The 19,306-nt window shown below is 37.0% G+C and overlaps 1 protein-coding gene across 1 annotated transcript in view; it reads left to right on the forward strand.

Annotated features, from left to right (window-relative positions):
- The window catches only part of GYS2 (glycogen synthase 2), a 56,259-nt gene that overhangs the window by 30,075 nt on the left and 6,878 nt on the right, over positions 1-19,306 (forward strand). Inside the window, exons 6-12 of the mRNA XM_027129240.1 lie at positions 2,953-3,070; positions 3,257-3,377; positions 6,197-6,303; positions 6,966-7,025; positions 8,279-8,357; positions 9,111-9,224; positions 18,255-18,381. Of these exons, the coding sequence (XP_026985041.1) occupies positions 2,953-3,070; positions 3,257-3,377; positions 6,197-6,303; positions 6,966-7,025; positions 8,279-8,357; positions 9,111-9,224; positions 18,255-18,381 (726 nt within the window). The remainder of the gene's footprint in view (positions 1-2,952; positions 3,071-3,256; positions 3,378-6,196; positions 6,304-6,965; positions 7,026-8,278; positions 8,358-9,110; positions 9,225-18,254; positions 18,382-19,306) is intronic.

A 19,306-nucleotide genomic window follows, 5' to 3' on the forward strand; every position in this document is an offset into this window, starting at 1 on the left:
AGACATACAGATGGCCAAGAAGCACATGAAAAGCTGCTCAATGTCACTAATCATTAGAGAAATGCAAATCAAAACTACAATGAGGTATCACCTCACACCAGTCCAAATGGGCATCATCAGAAAATCTACAAACAACAAATGCTGGAGAGGGTGTGGAGAAAAGGGAACCCTCTTGCACTGTTGGTGGGAATGTAAATTGATACAGCCACTATGGAGAACAGTATGGAGGTTCCTTAAGAAAACGAAAAATAGAATTAGCATATGACCCAGCAATCCCACTACTGGGCATATACCCAGAGAAAACCATAATTCAAAAAGACACATGCACCCCAATGTTCATTGCAGCACTATTTACAATAGCCAGGTCATGGAAGCAACCTAAATGCCCATTGACAGACAAATGGATAAAGGAGATGTGGTACATATATATAATGGAATATTACTCAGCCCTAAAAAGGAACGAAATTAGGTCATTTGTAGATACGTGGATGGATCCAAAGAGTGTCATGCAGAGTGAAGTAAGTGAGAAAGAGAAAAACAAATATCATATATTAACGCATATATGTGGAACCTAGAAAAACGGTACAGATGAACCGGTTTGCAGGGCAGAAATAGAGGCACAGATGTAGAGAACAAATGTATGGATACCAAGGGGGGAAATTGTTGGGGGGGCTGGTGGTGGTGGTGGGATGAATTGGGAGATTGGGATTGAATATATCCACTGATGTAGATAAAATGGATGACTAACAAGAACCTGATGTATAAAAAAATAAATAAAAGAAAAAAATTAAATTATGTAAACTTACAATTAAATATTATACTAAAAGCAAAATTAGTATTCAAAAAACATCAATTCCTAGTTATTTTAGTACATTTTACCGTGATCAATACTCTCGTTTATGTCTATTGCATTTGTACGGTGGAAATAGTATGTAATGGTGTTACTTTGTATCTCTTTCCGATTCTGTATTCACATTAGTAGCTTGAAATCAGTCATGGTGGGAGTATTTATGCCATGGAGATGGGCAAATACTACTAATAAAACATCTTTCTCTCTCTCTCTCTTTTTCCTGGAGTGCTGGATACCACTGCATGTAGGCCTCTATGTGGGAGGTTATTCTTCACTAGAAATACGGATGTTAAAAGACCTCATTGACCTAATTCTTTAGGCTAATAAACTGAGACAATTAATTTCAAGACACATCGTTTTTTTAAAACTTATTTTCTTGAAGTATTGTTGTTAGTTTCTGCTGTATGGCAAAGTTATTCATATATATATATATATATATATATATCTTCTTTTTCACAGTCTTTTCCATTGTGGTGTATTATAGGATATTGAATATAGTTCCTGTGCTTCACAGTAGGACCTTGTTGTTTATCCATTCTATATATAATAGTTTGCGTCTGCTAATCCCAAACTCCCAATCCATCCTTCCCCCACCCTCCACTCCCTTGGCAACCACAATTCTGTTCTCTATGTCTGTGAGTCTGTTTCTGTTTCGTGGATGAGTTCATTTATGTCATATTTTACATTCCACATATAAGTGATATCACAAAATATTTGTCAAGACACACCTTTTATTTTTAATTGTTTGTGAAGCAATGAGAAAATTCCGGAGGAATTAAAGTCATAATAATGTGGTATTCATATACAGTCTTGCCTTCTCCATCTTTGTGGACAGTACAGCTGCCTGACATAGAGAATAAGGATGTAGACACCGGAGCTAGGCTGCCTTGGCTTTATATCCTACTTCTGTTACTCTGTACTTACTTGACCTTAGCAGATAACCTCTCCATAGTTTCTTCATCTGCAAAATGGGGACAGTGAAAAGAACTTACTTCATATGGTTTAATGAAAATTAAATTAATAGGGTCTACCAAAAGTCTGGCTCAAAGTAAGCCTGAGATAAATGTTATAGAAAGAGATACATTGTAAGAGGGGTTTGTCCACTATCCTGATCAGTAGCAAATGTCCAATTACTTAGTAAACAATCATAAGAACAGCAGTTCTTTTTAAATTTTTTTTTCACAACAAATGACCAAGAAGCCTGGGTTGATTTTGTGGAAGCATTTCAAGGGAATAGCCTGTTAACTGTAAAATATCCTTCAGAATGATAGCATACTTATACTTCTAGCTCAAATCTCCACTGCCCAAATCTTCATTGCCATGTGCTAATTTTTTTATTCCTTTTGTTTTTACTGCTACTAAATACAATCACCCATGAATTCAACTCAGTAGGTGATTTCCACCATATACTCTGAGCAGTCTCTCTCTTTCTTATCACAGACCAACATTCTGGAAAACCAAAAATGTCTCCCTGCCCAAGCAACAAAATCTTCTAGGTAGAAAGACTCAGTTATGTATTAGATCTAAAGGGCTACTTTTCCATTGTTCCATATGGACAGAACACTTCCCACACATTTGACCAAAATAAAATGACAAGAGGTAGTTTAGTGCACAGCACAGTTAAAGCTACAACAGGTGGAAGCAGACCGCACGGACGCTACTGGTCCTCCTGACATGTGTGCTCTGGAACAGATTCTATTGACAACTCTGTGCCTCAGTTTCTGCCTCTGAAAATGCAGATAGGCACCCTGGCTTTACTGGTTGCAGGGATTAGATGAGTTACTTGCAAGGTGTTTAGAGCAGTGCCTGGTACACAGCAAGTGATCAATAAATGAAAACTCTAACAATGACTATTTTTGCTATTCGTGTATTTCATAATACCCATCACTCAATGTTATTTCAGTCAGATAGTCCTGATTTTCTATGTCAGCAATTTATTATAAACTTTTATGAATTTTCAATTCTTTGATAGTCAGAGACTAGAAATGTTAATAGACACCTAACTCGATAGATTTAAAACTACTGTTTTTTGTTTTTGTTTTTTACAATGCTACCCTCTCTCAAAAGAGCTTTTTCATGATGATTTTACTTTGCTTTTCCAGATGTAATTACTCCAAATGGATTGAATGTTAAGAAATTTTCAGCAGTACATGAGTTTCAAAATCTCCATGCCACGTACAAGGCCAGGATCCAAGATTTTGTTCGAGGTCATTTCTATGGGTATGCTTTTTTTTCTTCACTGAAATAAAATTAGCGTGTGATGTTAGGGATCTGGGGTATAGAGAAAACAGGGTTACTAAAGTAAATGTTTATCTTTCCTAGTCCCCTTTGTACTTTACCAGAACTCATGTGTACATTTTGTTGCTGTTGCTTTATTTCATTGGAATCTGTTTTGTTTTGTTTTAGTCATCTGGACTTTGATCTCGAAAAAACGTTGTTCCTCTTCATTGCTGGGAGGTATGAGTTTTCAAACAAAGGAGCTGACATCTTCCTAGAATCCTTATCCAGGCTAAATTTCCTGCTGAGGGTAAGAATGATCTAGAACGCCATACAGTATATTTTTATAGGAGAACTTTATTCTGTGGGAAGTAAAGAACTTTCTGGCTTCTTAAATAGATTTCAAAAGAATATATGATTTTGAAGACTTAAAATGACAGCCTTACTCTAAAAGTGACTTTGGTCTTTCAATTAACATATTAGGATTGCCACACTGTTCGCTTGTGTATTAGTCTACGATATCAGGTATATTTTAAAGAGAGCCACAAACTTATCACATATGTGCTATTTTGTTTTCAAGAATCATAGGAGCAAAATCTTATTGGAAATGCTTCTAAAAGAGTATTTTTATGTTAATTTTAACTTTTTCCATTTTTATTGAAATATAGTTGATTACCATGTTTCAGTTATACAGCAAAGTGATTCAGTTATACACATATATAAATATATATATTCTTTTTTTTACATTCTCTTCCATTATAGGTTATATATGTGCTGGTTTTTTTTGTTTGTTTGTTTGTTTGTTTGTTTTTGCGGTACGCCGGCCTCTCACTGTTGTGGCCTCTCCCGTTGCGGAGCACAGGCTCCGGACGCGCAGGCTCAGCGGCCGTGGCTCACGGGCCCAGCCGCTCTGCGGCATGTGGGATCTTCCCGGACCGGGGCACGAACCCGTGTCCCCTGCATCGGCAGGCGGACTCTCAACCACTGCGCCACTAGGGAAGCCCCTATATGTGCTATTTTTAAGACGACCATATAGCATCCCTTTTCCCACCTGTCCCCAAAGAATTTGTAAACAATTGAAAGATAAATATAGAGAAATCAAGTAAACAGAGAACAAAGAGAACAAAACCTCACCTTTTTTAAAACTAATAAAAACTATAATGGAAGATATGGCTTGGGTGTATGGCATCAATAGGCTTCCTAATATTGGACCTTGGTATTAAACTTCTTGGTATTAGACATCCAATCACAGGCAGCTCTGGCCATTGCCATCCTCCCCACCCAGAGCATGTCTTCAGAAGAACATGTGCAACACGGCTGACAGCCAAGCAGTTTTCCTCTGTAGAACGGGGAAGACACTTACAAAATCTATTCCTATCCCAACTCACTTGCCATGCCTCTTCCTTGAGATTGAAAGTCTTGAACTGTGAAACTAGGAGAGGTCCTACCACAAAGAAACATGAAGGAGGGAAAGGAGAGTCCCATCCCAACAAGGTGGAATCACTTTTGCTCAGGAGGATGGGGCTTTATAGGTTCCAAACTAATCCAGCAATAAAATCTGTGCAAATAGAAGTCCTATGTCATAGCTACTGATGAAAGCTATTGGCTTATATTCAAATCCCATCACATAAAAATATAGAATAAGTAACAGGAAAATAGGGGAAGACTAGTGTAGAATTCCAATCTTATTGAGATACTGAGACAACCTAAACTTTCCTGAGCTCCGTACTGCTCTCCAGTTCAGTTTTTATTTCTTGGACATAGATTTAGCCTTGCCTTAGAGCAGACATTGTACCAAGTATGCTAAAAGATTTACTAAAACCACATTAATAAAAACCCAAGCCTGTAAAATAGGATTGAAGGTCAGAAAGATTATTCAAGAATAAACTGCAATAATCTTATTTCACAGTGTTTCCTGATACGTATCTATTCAACAAGCTTTACAGATGGACTCACAGCTATATCAAATATGTATTGTGCTTAGAGACATTATTAATCAATTTATCCATACCTTTATTAATTATTCACTTTATTCTTAGATGTCAAGAAAAAGCCAGTTTCTCTTTTTCTAGACATCAAAGACAATTACAGTCTTTGGAGAAATTAAAAGAAGGCATTCTCTTTCCATATAGTACATTTATTCTTTAATGGCACATTGGTTACTTGTGGGATGTTTCCTATTCTATGGCTCCTGTAAATGTTCAAATAGGATATCAGGTCCTAGAGGACAGAGACCACAGATTAGATGGTGAAGTGGCCCACATTCAGGAGTGAGTCATTTCAGAATACAAAAGCATTCATCTGTTCACAGTTTTAAGTCTATGCTTTCATTCCCACAGCTGTTTGGCATGTCATTTCCTTCTGAGAAATTCCAGGTCAATGGTATTTATTGGAATAGGAAAAGTAAGCAGATTGTAGAGTCAAAAAAACACCGGTTGACCCCCAGTTTTACCAATAACCTCTGATAGGAGCTCAGACAAAATTTTGAAACTCTTGTGCCTCTCTTTTGAAATTAATGAGGAGAGTGATAGCTATTGTGCAGGTATTACCAGACTTGGGTTAAGTTATGCATTTAAAGCACCCAACACAGTGCCCGCCACACCAAAAGTTCTGGGCATATGCTCGTTCCCTTACTTTAGGGCTAAAAAAAACAAAATGCAGCATCATGAGAACGAAGACATTTAACAGAAAAATGTAAATAATCTATTTGTGCAAATCCATGTAAATTAGCTATAAGAAATAGAATAAACCCAAACGAAATCCTCATTAACTTTCCAACCTGAAATTTTAAAGAATATTAGCTCACATTTATGTTATTTTTTTAACCACAGAAAAGCACAGTGATATCAATAGCAATTCCTCTATATTTTAGATGATCGATGTCATGAAACTATTCTGTGTGGATTTTTAAATTGCTAATTGACAAATCTTGATTGAATGCCATATTTAAATTAAAATTTGTGAAAAAGCCTCAAGACAGTGGGTGTAATTTTTTTGTCAATCATAAATAACTATTCTTTTTATCTCAAGATATTCAAAGCACTCTTTTTCACAGTTTAAGGTCCATCTGTCACATGGTTTATTTTATCTTTGATAGTTGATCTGTTGTGTTTTCTAATCCTTCATTAGATGCATAAAAGTGACGTCACCGTGGTGGTGTTTTTCATTATGCCTGCCAAGACAAATAATTTCAACGTGGAAACCCTGAAAGGCCAGGCAGTGCGAAAACAGCTATGGTAACCTCACATCTTGTACCTGTTCTCAAGCAATAGACCTAAAGGGATTTTTTTAAGTGCATGATTTCTGATCTATTTCCTTAACCTGTTATTTTTCATTAAGATTATTATAGCACACATACTACTTGGTTCTCTTCTCATTGGGCTACTAAATGTTAGATTATGTCATGCCTATAAAACTGTGTTAATATAGAAACATTGGAATGAGCTACCATGGAAGGATAAAGCCTCTATAGCTATTTTTAAAGATGGGTTGAATTTAAAACAAAATTTTATTATGGAAATGCTAAAACATATGTCAAAGTAATGAGATTAGTATAATGCTCCCCTACCTGCCCACAGCCCAGATTCAACAATTATCAGCGTATTCCTGATATTACATCGATACCTCCATCCACTCCCCTTCCCTTCCCCCCACCCTCTCCTGATTATCATTAAGCAAAAAAATGTTACATTCTCTGCACTGGTCAGGGCGTTCAGCTGCCTCAGCTCTGGAGGTTTTAACTCAGGCTAAACTGGCCAATAGGAAAAGAACAGAAGAGGTGATACAAAAGGGACCTGTAATTTCAAAGTCTGCACTGACAGAACAACAGCACTGTCACGGCAAAGAAAGACTTAAGATGGTGACATTGTTTAAGTTGTGAATCTTTCTGCTCATACAGGGACACTGCACATTCTGTGAAGGAAAAGTTTGGAAAGAAACTGTATGATGCATTATTAAGGTAGGTGCTTGGAACACTGAACACTTCAAACGTTTAGGGCTTCACTATTCACACTTAACCATTTAGACATTGTATTTATTTTGTTCCAACTATAAAGGAATTAATAGCCTTTGAAGATGTTTTACATCATGTGAGCAGATTTTGTTTCATCCTTCGTCTGACAAATATTTGTAAACAGTTTGCACAAATGAGAACATATTTATATATACAGATAGGTTCTAGTTCAATGGAAATCTGATTAAGGGTTAGTATGTCAGTCTGAAGCTGAGGGAGATTTCATGAGGGTTTTTAAAATTATTTATTTATTTATGTTTGGCTGCATTGGGTCTTCATTGCTGAGTCAGGGCTTTCTCTAGTTGCAGCGAGTGGGGACTACTCTTCTTTGTGGTGCACGGGTTTCTCATTGCGGTGGCTTCTCTTGTTGCGGAGCACGGGCTCTAAGTGTGTGGGCTCAGTAGTTGTGGCTCGTGGGCTCTAGAGCACAGGCTCAGTAGTTGTGGCACACGAACTTAGTTGCTCCGTGGTATGTGGGATCTTCCCGGACCAGGGCTAGAACCTGTGTCCCCTGAATTTGCAGGTGGATTCTTAAACACAGAGCCACCAGGGAAGTCCTTCATGAGATTTTAAGTCAAAATATATACTGACTTCATGTATAGTAAATATATATTTACTTATATATTAGATTGACATATACTTATTAATTAACATATTAATTAATGTTAACTAACACATTTACTTAATAAGTAATATATAGTATTTAAATAAATAATAAATAAAATATATAAAATGTATAAGTAAAATAAAATCTAAATAAAATGAAAATGTATTATAAAATAATAATATGTACAAAATATATGGATTTTGTTACAATATGAAGAGAAAGCTGTGTTGTCTCCTGATGCATGGTGGCAGGTGTGCATCATTTCTTGTTACCGGTAAAAATATCAACTTATAGGTGGACAAGTTATGGCCACTGTAGAACACAGTACTTAAGGGTGGGCAAAATACAATGAGAATGTCCTCCTGATCATCAACATGAATGCTTTAAAAATTAATTTCAATTTTCTTTTATGCTAGCAAAGGTGTTCTTTTATCAAACTTCCTCAAACTTTAGGAATTTATGAGCTTCATCAGGAACATTTGTTTACTTAACATTTCTTTTTAAATTGCTTGAAACGGTGTCTAGCACATAGGAAGCACTCAATTAGTGCCAGCTGTTTTCATTTTTATTATTAAAACTGTTTTCCCCACAGAGGAGAAATTCCTGACATGAACAATATTTTGGATCGAGACGATCTGACAATTATGAAAAGAGCCATCTTTTCAACTCAGGTAATAAAGGAAAACGTGCCCATCACTTCCCATAGTTGTTAAAGTCCATTTAGATCAATATCTTAATGCATTGGAGTGGGCTGATTTGAGAAATTTTTAAACCTGAGAGCTAGAAAAGTCATTCTTAGGTATTTACCTAAATGACACCTTTGTAAGTCTCTTTCTTCAGTGTATTTTCAGTGCTCCTTCAAAAAAATATCATGGAACTTGTCTTTGTATCTATTTAAAAAATTCATTTGGAACCAATATGTCCAATTGAAAAACGATGTACATTGCAATGACACCAAAAATACCTCCTAAAGTTTTCAAAAAGCATAGAATTCAGAGTCACTATAGAGAAAAGGTGAATGTTTCTCAGTCGAGTGGAATTACTATTAAAAAGGAGAGATAAATGTGTTAGGCTTGCACGGGCATCTTGTCAATAACAGCGAGGCATCAGAGGACAGCTCCCTAGTGGGAACCAGCAGAGTAGCTCATCTGGAGTCAAGCTTCCAGGACACTTACTCCAATGAAGTCCCAGGAGCGCTCAAGAATTCTAGGCTTTTCATAGAGTGGCTGCAGGTGAAACACACAAGTACCATGTGTTCACAGTATGGGAAGGAAGTTCTTTACCCTGTTATCCTCCCCTTAGTGGCATCTCAGACCAGAAGGCATAAAGGTTGGATATCATGTCGCCAATGACTTATTGTTGAAATTAGTCACACTTGTTAATTCTTTTCACAAACTGACATTTTCTTCTCTCTGTTCCCTCAGCGGCAATCTTTGCCCCCGGTGACGACTCACAACATGATTGACGACTCCACCGATCCCATCCTCAGCACCATTAGAAGGATCGGGCTTTTCAACAGCCGTACAGACAGAGTCAAGGTACAGCTAATTGTTTACGTGGAGCACTTCAAAATCATACAGAATAGATTTTTGAGAATTTATTAGAAGCATTCCTTTTTGGTTGTAACGTCTATCAGAAATATTGTAAATATTATTTTGTTTCCTGTCTTGAGCAATTAATGAATGACTATTTTGGTATCATTCTTAAAAAATGAAGACTATTTATGGCTTTGAGTTGTAATTTAACTTTCATTTTCATTGTACAATACTGTCAGTAAGCATCAGGAAATGGCCTCATTTTTAATGAAACACATATAGTCTAAGAATTGCTTTAATTAATGAATCTCTGAGATTAACATGAACTGTCTTTGTTTCTTCTTGATAAAGTTCAACTTAAAAGCAGAGTTATGAGGAGCTTCCAGTTTCAGAGAATGTGGCTAATGATGGCTTTATGTAATTTTCTACTGACCGATTCATTCTTTTGACTCTTGGGTTTCTATGATGACGAGGGACAGGGTTAGGTACATGAATAAGACTTGGTTTCTGCCACCATGGAGTTTAATCTCTGTGATGTTTACTGAGGGCGTGTCATGTTCTAGGCATGGTGCTAGACATGGGAGACATGGGTGAACATGGCAATAGATAATTGCTTATCCTTACTCACTTCCATTCACCAGCATTCAAGATCAAGTTGTCACAAGTTTTACCAATCTTTTCAAAGGGAAAGGTCTCACTGTCCCTTCTTTCTTTCACCTTTAGCAGATCATATGAGTCCCTTCATACTGGCCTCGAATATAGATTTTGACCATTCTTACTTCTTTTCCTTCAGATTCTAAGGGTTTTTCTGGGACCTTATTTCCTCCCACATTCTGAGAAAATGTGCCCTGTTTACCCTTCTTCATACTGTAGGCTTACTAGCTCCTTCCCTTGCTGTCTACAAATATTTCTTAAATTTTTCCACATGAAAAAACAAACTTTGCCTTAACCCTGTCTCCTTTTGATGTTTCTAAATGTTTTTCTACTCTTCTCTGCAAAGTTTCTTGGGAAAATATAGTCTATTCTTAAATGTATTTCTCATCCTGCACTCACTTGTTAATGTAGGTATAAGTGGATATAATGGAGACAAATTAAGAACCTGCTGCAACAGTACAGGTGAGGGATGCTGAGGGCCTCTTCCAAAGGCCTTATCAGAAGTGCTGGAGAGAATGGAATGATGGGAGAAATGGTTGCCTGCAGAACGGACCATACTTCAGTGACCAGTGGACACTGAGAGTGAGAAAGAGGGAGAAGGCAAGGCTTCAGTATGTAACCCATACTTTCTAAAAACTAAGGAAAGCCTTCAAAAGAAGTTGGTTTGAGGGTCATGTCACGAATGGAGTTCAGTTTTTGATAGATGGAGTTATGTGTGAGATATTCAAGTTGAGATGCTTAATATGTACTTAGAAATCATAGGTCTGGGGTTTATAAGGACACTGTGAGGGGAGCTATTGGCGTGTGGGCAGTAGTGGAGACCAAGGAATGATGACCGTGCCATGCTAGAAGATCAGGTGGAATGAATGAAGAAAAGTGTTGACCCAAGGGAACCTCAAGAGTTAAGAGGGGGGACTTCCCTGGTAGCGCAGTGGTTAAGAATCCACCTGCCAATGCAGGGGACACGAGTTCGATGCCACGTGCTGTGGGGCAACCAAGCCCGTGTGCCACAACCACTGAGCCTGCTCTCTAGAGCCCGCGAGCCACAACTACTGAGCCCGCGAGCCACAACTACTGAAGCCCGTGCGCCTAGGGCCCGTGTTCCGCAACAAGAGAAGCCACCACAATAAGAAGCCCACGCACCACAACGAAGATAGCCCCCGCTCGCTGCAACTAGAGAAAGTCCGTGTGCAGGAACGAAGACCCAAAACAGCCAAAAATAAATAAAATTAAAAATTAAAGAAAAAAGAGTTAAGAGGGGATTAAAAAAATGAAAGTTCAGGAAAAGAAAGGGAAATAAATACAGATTGATGTTTAAAAAAGTGTGATAACAGTGAGGCAATTTCCTAGGAATGGACGAGTAACTTATTTCCTAAACATATTAAACACTTTCATACTTCTGTGTACTTGCTGATATTACTTTCTCCTTCTGAAACAACCTTGTCTCTGTTATTTTAACAATTCTTTTGGGATCCAACCTAAAAGTCATCTCTTCCTTACACTTTTCCTCAATATACATTTGTCTACTCCAGACAGAACAATTGTTGCCTTACCTGTATTCTCAAGACACTTTCTATCTTCTGCAATTATAGGAATTACCACATTGAATTCTATATATTTTAATTTATGTGTCCCTTTCACCAGACACTGTGGGTTCTTCGAGGCAGTGATCATGTCTCACCTATTTTCTAAGATTTTTTCCTCTGAGAAGCAGACACGGAGACAGGAGTAGATATGAAAACACTTATTGGCAGAAATGCTTGTGAAGGGTAAAGAGGTTGAAAGCAAGAACAGGCAGGGAGGTGCAGCCAGACACAAGGAAGAGAGAGCAAAAAGGAAGGATGAGATGGGAAGAGCCTTAGATTGCAGCCCAGTTTTTAAAAAGTCTCAGCCTTATTATCTTTTTTTTTTTGGCAGAAAGAAAAGTCAACTGTAATTAACAAAACACTAGAATTCATAAAAATTAGCAACTACACAAAAACTGTACGCACATAACCACACTATATATAGTGACTCATAAAGGGGAAAAGCAATGGTCCAAAACCACCTAATATGGCTTGTCAGTTAATGGAAGGAAACACACACACACACACACACACACACACACACACACACACCACACGTGCATGCTTATGCACCCACAAAAACAGTTTTCAACAGTACACTCAAACTAGAGCTAACACAATTTCAGAATTATTATACAGTGCTTCCTTTCTTTTTTTTTTAAGATTTTTTTTTGCTGTGGGTCATTTTTAGAGTCTTTATTGAATTTGTTACAATATTGCTTCTGCTTTTTATGTTTTGGTTTTTTGGCCGTGAGGCATGTGGGATCGTAACTCCCCAACCAGGGATTGAACCCGCACCGCCTGCATTGGAAAGCGAAGTCTTAACCACTGGACCACCAGGGAAGTCCCTACAAGTGCTTCCTTTCTTAATACTAAAGATTCTTATTTGGGTGTGTGTGTGTTTTGGTTTACTGTTGACTTATTTTAAGTATCTTAGTGTTCTTACATACATTTTCCTTTATTGAACAACCTTTTCTTTGTGTTTCATCTTCATGTGTCCTTTCTACCTACCAGAAGTTTCAGGTTGGCAGGCAGATGGGTGCCTTACTCTGTGAACAATTCAATGCAACGGTTTTAATAGGGATTTCCATTAATAGGGATAGGGATTCCCCAAGTAAAAGTTGCCCATTAAAGGAATCACCCAGTGGGCAGAAATGGGCTGGCGCCAGTACCCATCCCGGCTGGTCTTACAGGCTAGGAGTAGCCACTGTGATGGAGGCACAGGTGAGGCACTTAGGGCCATCAGTCAAGATCCCCAGGCCAGGATCTCTTGAAGGAAATCCCAAGTGGCAAGTTCAGGGCTGCCACGCACATCTATAAAGGTATGTGAAGTCCTTTACGACTGTACTCACACTGCCTGGTTTTAAGTCTCTGCCACTTATTCAATGTGTAAGTTTACTTAATCTACCTGTACCGCAGCCTTCTCTGTAAAGTGGTGATCATATAGCCCCACTCATAGAATTGTTGGGAGGATTAAATAAACCATAGGTACCATGTTTAACACAGTCCTTGGCACAGAGTAAATGCATAATAAATGTTAGCTTTTATTAGTACTTGTCCAGTCCCTGGTACATCATACTCCATTTATTTTTAGAAGTGTGAATGGAGTTTGATTAGAGTAGAAGACAGAGGATTGATTTTTACCTGCAGGGTTTGATAAAATGTTTTATTAAAGAGATGATATGTCAGCTACATCTTGATAGATGAGCACAAGTTCATCAGCAAATAACAGAGGGGTGGGCTCATCAGGCCAAAGAAGTAGATGAAAAGGCACAGAAATATAAAAAAGTCCATGACTTACGTAGAGTGAATGGAGAAAAAAGTTGGTCTCATACAAATTGTGTTTATGCAGTTAAACTCATGAACATTTTCAGATATTCACTGATTAATATCATAAAGCAAACACACACAAAAGAAATAAAAGAATAGCCCCTTTCTAACAATATACACTCAAAAGCACTGAGATAGACTTTGGTCGATTCAGAATTAGGTATTTCATTTTATTAATAGCATCCTTTAAAAGCTTGACAGTAATTCAGGGCCTGTGTTAATATAAGTACTTATTTGATCATCTGCATATTTATAGATGGCTACAGAGTGGTTCTTAACTCTCCGACTGGATTGACAAGTGTTTTATGTGAATGTGACCATTTGATTCAGGTTTAAACTTGAATTTATCATCCATCCTGCCTCAGTTGCAAGGTATAGTGAGAAAAGTCTAGATGGCAGATTTCAGGTCTGGACCCTGTGCTGCCATGCTGTGAAAGTAAACTAACTTCTTGGGACCTTACTTCCCTCCCAGGATAAATACAGTCCAACAAGTTTTGTTTATTTGTTTTATCCCCACTGATCCAGGTACTGCTGTGAACCAGGTGCTCTGCTGGGGGGCTTTGCATACAGGATCTCATTTAATCCTCCCTGGGCTGACCTCTGGCAACCTTTCCTCTGCCCTGAGCTTCTGCCATTGGCTGTTCTAGGACCCAGGGCAGCTGTTTTCTTATTTTACTCGTGCTGTCGTTCTCTTTGGCTGGGAACAAAACGAATGAGCCATGATGTTTTCATGTTCCAAAATGGGCTTTGGAGAGTACAAATTTTCCTAAGTTTGGAAATGCCAAAGTAGGCACAATGCCTTTTAAATCCCCCTTTGCTGATATATTTACCAACAGAGTACAATGGGCTTCTGACTTGTTGGTTGCCCAGACTCCGTCAACTGTCTATGTCTTTGGTCTCTTTTCCTAGTGCAATATTTTATATGTAATAGGAATTAAAATTATGTTTTGTGGAGGAAAATGTTTTATCCATTTTTGCTTTGCCAATTTGTGATTCTTGTGATTGAATAAACCATCATTTGTAGGTACTGGTTTTGGACATTTTTACCATTTTATTCCTTCTTGAGTTTAACATGTCTGCTATTTATGGATCTGCTGAGATATAACCAATGCTTCTAAAGTCTTAGCTTCCTTATTTCTAAGATTAGGACAGTGAGAATGTCTACAGTCCCCATCACACAATGTTGCTAAGATTAAATCAGGTAATATGCATGAAAGTGACTTATATAAAGTATTAGACAACTGTTGTTGTCTAATACTTTTGTTTTTGTTGTTAAAAAAAAAGTTTCTTTTTCCTCTTCCTTTTCCTCTCCCTGTTTCTCTTTCTCCTTCCCAAACAGTTCAGTTCTAAAGCCATTAGGTGGGTCAGCACAAGGTAGGCATCTACACTGGAAGGGTGGGCATGCTGGGGTAGTCCATAGAAAGGAGTCAGAGCCCAGGCAAGGTGGGGAAGGTCCACGCAGTGGGGAGAGACACTCACAGCAGGTGTCAGAGCCAGAGTGGAGTGAGAGAGAGGCTGTGGAGAGACTAGTTAAGGAGGGGGATTGTCTGAGTCTGTTCCGGCTGCTGTAACAAAATACCACAGACTGGTTGTCTTCTAAACAACAGACATTTATTTCTCACAGTTCTAGGGGCTGGGAAGTCCAAGATCAAGTTGCCAGCCTGGTCATGCTCTGGTGAGGGCCCTCTTCCTGGTTCATAGATGGCAGCTTCTCACTATGTCCTCACATGGTTGAAGGGGCCAGAGAATTTCCTGGAGCCTCTTTCATAAGAGCACTAATCCCATTCATGAGGGCTCCATCCTCATGACCTAAGTACCTCTTGAAGGCCCCACCTCCAAATACCATCCGTCTTTGGGGGTTTATGATTTCAGTATATGAACTTTGGAGGGAACACAACATTCAGATCATATCAGGGATTGACCCAATAAGTATGAAAGATAATGAAACTAAGTATAGACGTGTGTGTGTGTGTGTGTGTGTGTGTGTGTGTTGTATATTGTGTCTCTCTGACTGCTGAGAGGACCTGTAACACCCCAATAACAATGAGCACATCTAACACCCAGGTCTTTATATCATTCTACACTAAAAGGAACCAGGACTCACTGAAGAAATTGTTACTTCTAGGGCTGTGGCAGGAAAAGTAAAAGATGAGTCTAGAACTTCTTCTTGTGTCAAAAAAGCAAAGAAATGCTCAAAGAATGATGGAGATCTGTCAAAAGTTTACAGAAACCAGTCTGAAGGGGCTCCCACTGGCCAAATTAGGCACAATTTAAGTATCAAAATAAATAAAGATAGCAATGAATTAGAATCCATTGAATAACACAAGGAACCATGAATCCAATACAAGTTTATTGAGGAATGGGGTATTTATATAGTTTCAAAATAACTCCCCCCCATATACTTACTAATAACAAAGGAGAAACAGAAGAAGATTTTACAGTGGAGAAGCCAAAAAGACATGACTTTAATCAAGAGATCAAAGTAAACATCAGAAGTAATGAATAAACTGTAAATCCCTTGCCACCTGATGCAATGCAGTGAGAAGAACAGAGTATCACCTCTGTGCTGTATCTACCAAACATGCATAACTTACTCTAACCATGAGGAAGCATAGGACAAGCCCAAACTGAAGATCAAATTTCAAAATAACTAGACTGTAGTCTTCAAAAGTGTTAAGGTCATGAAAGCCCAAGAAAGTCCTCAAACTCTTCCAAACTAAAGGAGACTAGAGAGAAGTGACAACTAAATGTGACATGTGACTGTGAACTGGGTTGTTTGGTTTAAAGGACAGTATTTGAACCACTGGAGAAAGTTGAATGGGATTTAAGGATTAGATGGTAGTGATGTATCAGTGTTAATTTTCTGATTTTGATGCTTATAGTGTGGTTATGTAAGAGACTGTTCTTTTTTTAATTGAAGTATAGTTAATTTACAATGTTGTGTTAGTTTCATCTGTATAGCAAAGTGATTCAGTTTTATATATATATATATATATATATATATATATATATATATATTCTTTTTGGATTCTTTTCCATTATAGGTTATTACAAGATATTGAGTCTAGTTCCCTGTGCTATACAGTAGGTCCTTTTTGTTTACCTATTTTCTATATAGTAGTGTGTATATGTTAATCCAAAACTCCTAATTTATCTTTCTTCCCCCCACCACTATCTCCTTTAGTAACCATAAATTTGCTTTCTATGTCTATGAGTCTATTTCTATTTTGTATATAAGGTGATTTGTATCATTTTTTTAGATTCCACACATAAGTGATATCATGTTTGCCTTTATCTGACTTACTTCACTTAATACAATAATCTCTAGGTCCACTCATGTTGCTGCAAATGGCATTATTTCGTTCTTTTTTATGGCTGAGTAATATTCCATTATATGTGAGTATGTATGTACATATATATTAATATATATATGGTATGTATATATATATATCTTCTTTATCCATTCACCTGTTGATGGACATTTAGGTTGCTTCCATGTCTTGTCTATTGTAAATAGTGCTGCTATGAACATTGGGGTGCTTTTCAAATTATCTTTTCAAATTAGAGTTTTCTCCAGATATATGCCCAGGAGTGGAATTGCATGATCATATAGTAACTCTATTTTTAGTTTTTTAAGGGAGAATGTTCTTGTTTGTAGAAAATACATGTTAAGTATTTGTAGATGATGGGCATCCAGTCAGCAATTTATACACAAATGGTTCTTGAAAAAATATTAATTCTCTTTACATTGTACTTGCAACTTTTCTGTAAATTTGGGATTTTTTCCAATTATATATATATATACATATATACATGTATTTATATATAATTATATACATAATTCATATAAAATTAAATTTTAATAGAATTTTAAAAATATATCATTTATACATAAACATATATATAATTCTATTTCCCCACTTTATGAAAGTTCTCACCAAACCAGTTTTCTGTTATCTGTCAGCCTCCCCCCATAGCTAAGTAAGTTATTAAAAATAATTTCTAATAAATTTTTAAAATCAGATTTTAAAGTACTGGGCTAATAATATAATTTATACATTATAATTATATTATAATTTATAATTTATAATTTTAATAAATAGGAGATATAGAACTCATTCATCTAGGTGACCAGTTAAGTAGCTATTCTATTCACAACTTTCCAAGTATAGCTGGCTGTATCTGGGCTCCACCTTTGCAGAAAATTACAGGCTGTGCATTCCAAGAAAGGACTCATACCAGTGCACGAGAGCCAATTGCTGAATTTTCAGAAATGCTGTAGGCCAGTTTTAAACACAACCAGTGTGTAAAATTAAATTACATAAACTTAAAAAAAATCAATTATGCTAAAAAGAAAGATAATGCTCAAAACTCACTGCATCCTAGTTGTTTATTGCGTTTTCCTATTACCTATGCTCTTGAGGTTATTTATGACTATTGTACTCACATGGCGGAAATATTCTATAAGGAGGTACTGCTGCTCTTCCCATCTCCAGTTCAGTGACATCACATTGGTAGCTCGCAATTAGCCCTTAGTTCCATTTCACTTGGCTAACTTATGCCTGGGGCATATAAGGGTAGCTCCCCTTTTTCCTGCTCAAGGTGGGAGTAAATTGAGAAACAAGACAAGGGCCAGCAGTCAGAGAACCAAGTAAAATCTTTGTTGTCAGTAAAGTCTGGGTTGGAGGAGTTTAGCATGAGAACAAAAATGGATACAATAACTCCCTATCCTCTGATCTAGGCCTGGGAACCTGAGGGAAAGTTAGTACTCAGAATAGATATTTACAGAGAATGGAGAGAGGAGAAAAAAACACCCGGACGTTTTCCTTTTTCTTTTTTCTTATCTCTCTCTTTCTTTCCCCAGAATCTAGAACACAAGGATTCTACAGTATTGAAATATTGAAATAAAAAAACTGTAGGAGATTTTTTGCTTCAATTTCTTCTTTCTTTTCTCTTTTTTCTCATTAGAATTTTTCCTTTTCAGGTGATTTTGCACCCAGAGTTCCTATCTTCCACCAGCCCCTTGTTACCCATGGATTATGAAGAGTTTGTCCGAGGTTGTCATCTCGGAGTATTTCCATCATACTATGAACCCTGGGGTTATACTCCAGGTATGTGACATGTATAGATTGTGAAGTGTTTCAGATTTTATTAGTATATTATTTTATGCACATGTATGTAATATTCAATATGTCATTTCTAAATGATATGTCATTTAAAACTACAAAACAAAAACCTTAGTAGAAAATGGTTGGATCTATCCCAGGGGTCCATTTTATGTTTTGTAGCTCCTGACCTAAGAGCAAGGACATAATACATAATCTTTTATGTAAGTATAGGAGGTTGTGGTTGGGCATATTTTAGGGGTTATCTGAATTGTTGCCTCATTGCATTCCAAAGAAAAAGAATGTTTTATAAAGATTATATCTTCACCAGTCCTACCCATTAGTATGAAGGCGAAATTAACTGCAAGGAGGTTAATATGAGAAACAATTTTTGTTTCTAAAATTGTTCTAAAATTTATTTCAGAATTCTTTTTTAAGTGAAAGGATATATGTATCTTTTAATTAGATAACACATTCATATAGTTTTAGACACAAATAGTACAGAGATGAACAGTGAGAAGTCATCTTCACCCAGCTACCTCTCTTGTAGTTCTAAAAATTGTTCTCGGCACAAATTCCACTTTTGTGAAGGCAGTGTCTTCTTTTTTTTTATTTTATAATTGTTTTTATTTTTCTAATGAAATGTTTCACTTAGTGTGCATATATATATAGATGTATATATCCGTATATATGTTTTTTTAACATCTTTATTGGGGTATAATTGCTTTACAATGGTGTGTTAGTTTCTGCTTTATAACAAAGTGAATCAGTTATACATATACATATGTTCCCATATCTCTTCCCTCTTGCGTCTCCCTCAAGGCAGTGTCTTCTTACCTATGAAATGCCCGCATAGTTATCTTAAATTGCTTATAATAGAGTATCTATCTTTTGAGATACACGAAAACAATTCACTTGATGAACTTAAAAC

Source organism: Aethalodelphis obliquidens, unplaced genomic scaffold, assembly GCF_003676395.1.
Source record: "Aethalodelphis obliquidens isolate GAN/ISIS:26980383/991018 unplaced genomic scaffold, ASM367639v1 scaffold36, whole genome shotgun sequence".
Classification (NCBI taxonomy): Eukaryota; Metazoa; Chordata; class Mammalia; order Artiodactyla; family Delphinidae; genus Aethalodelphis; species Aethalodelphis obliquidens.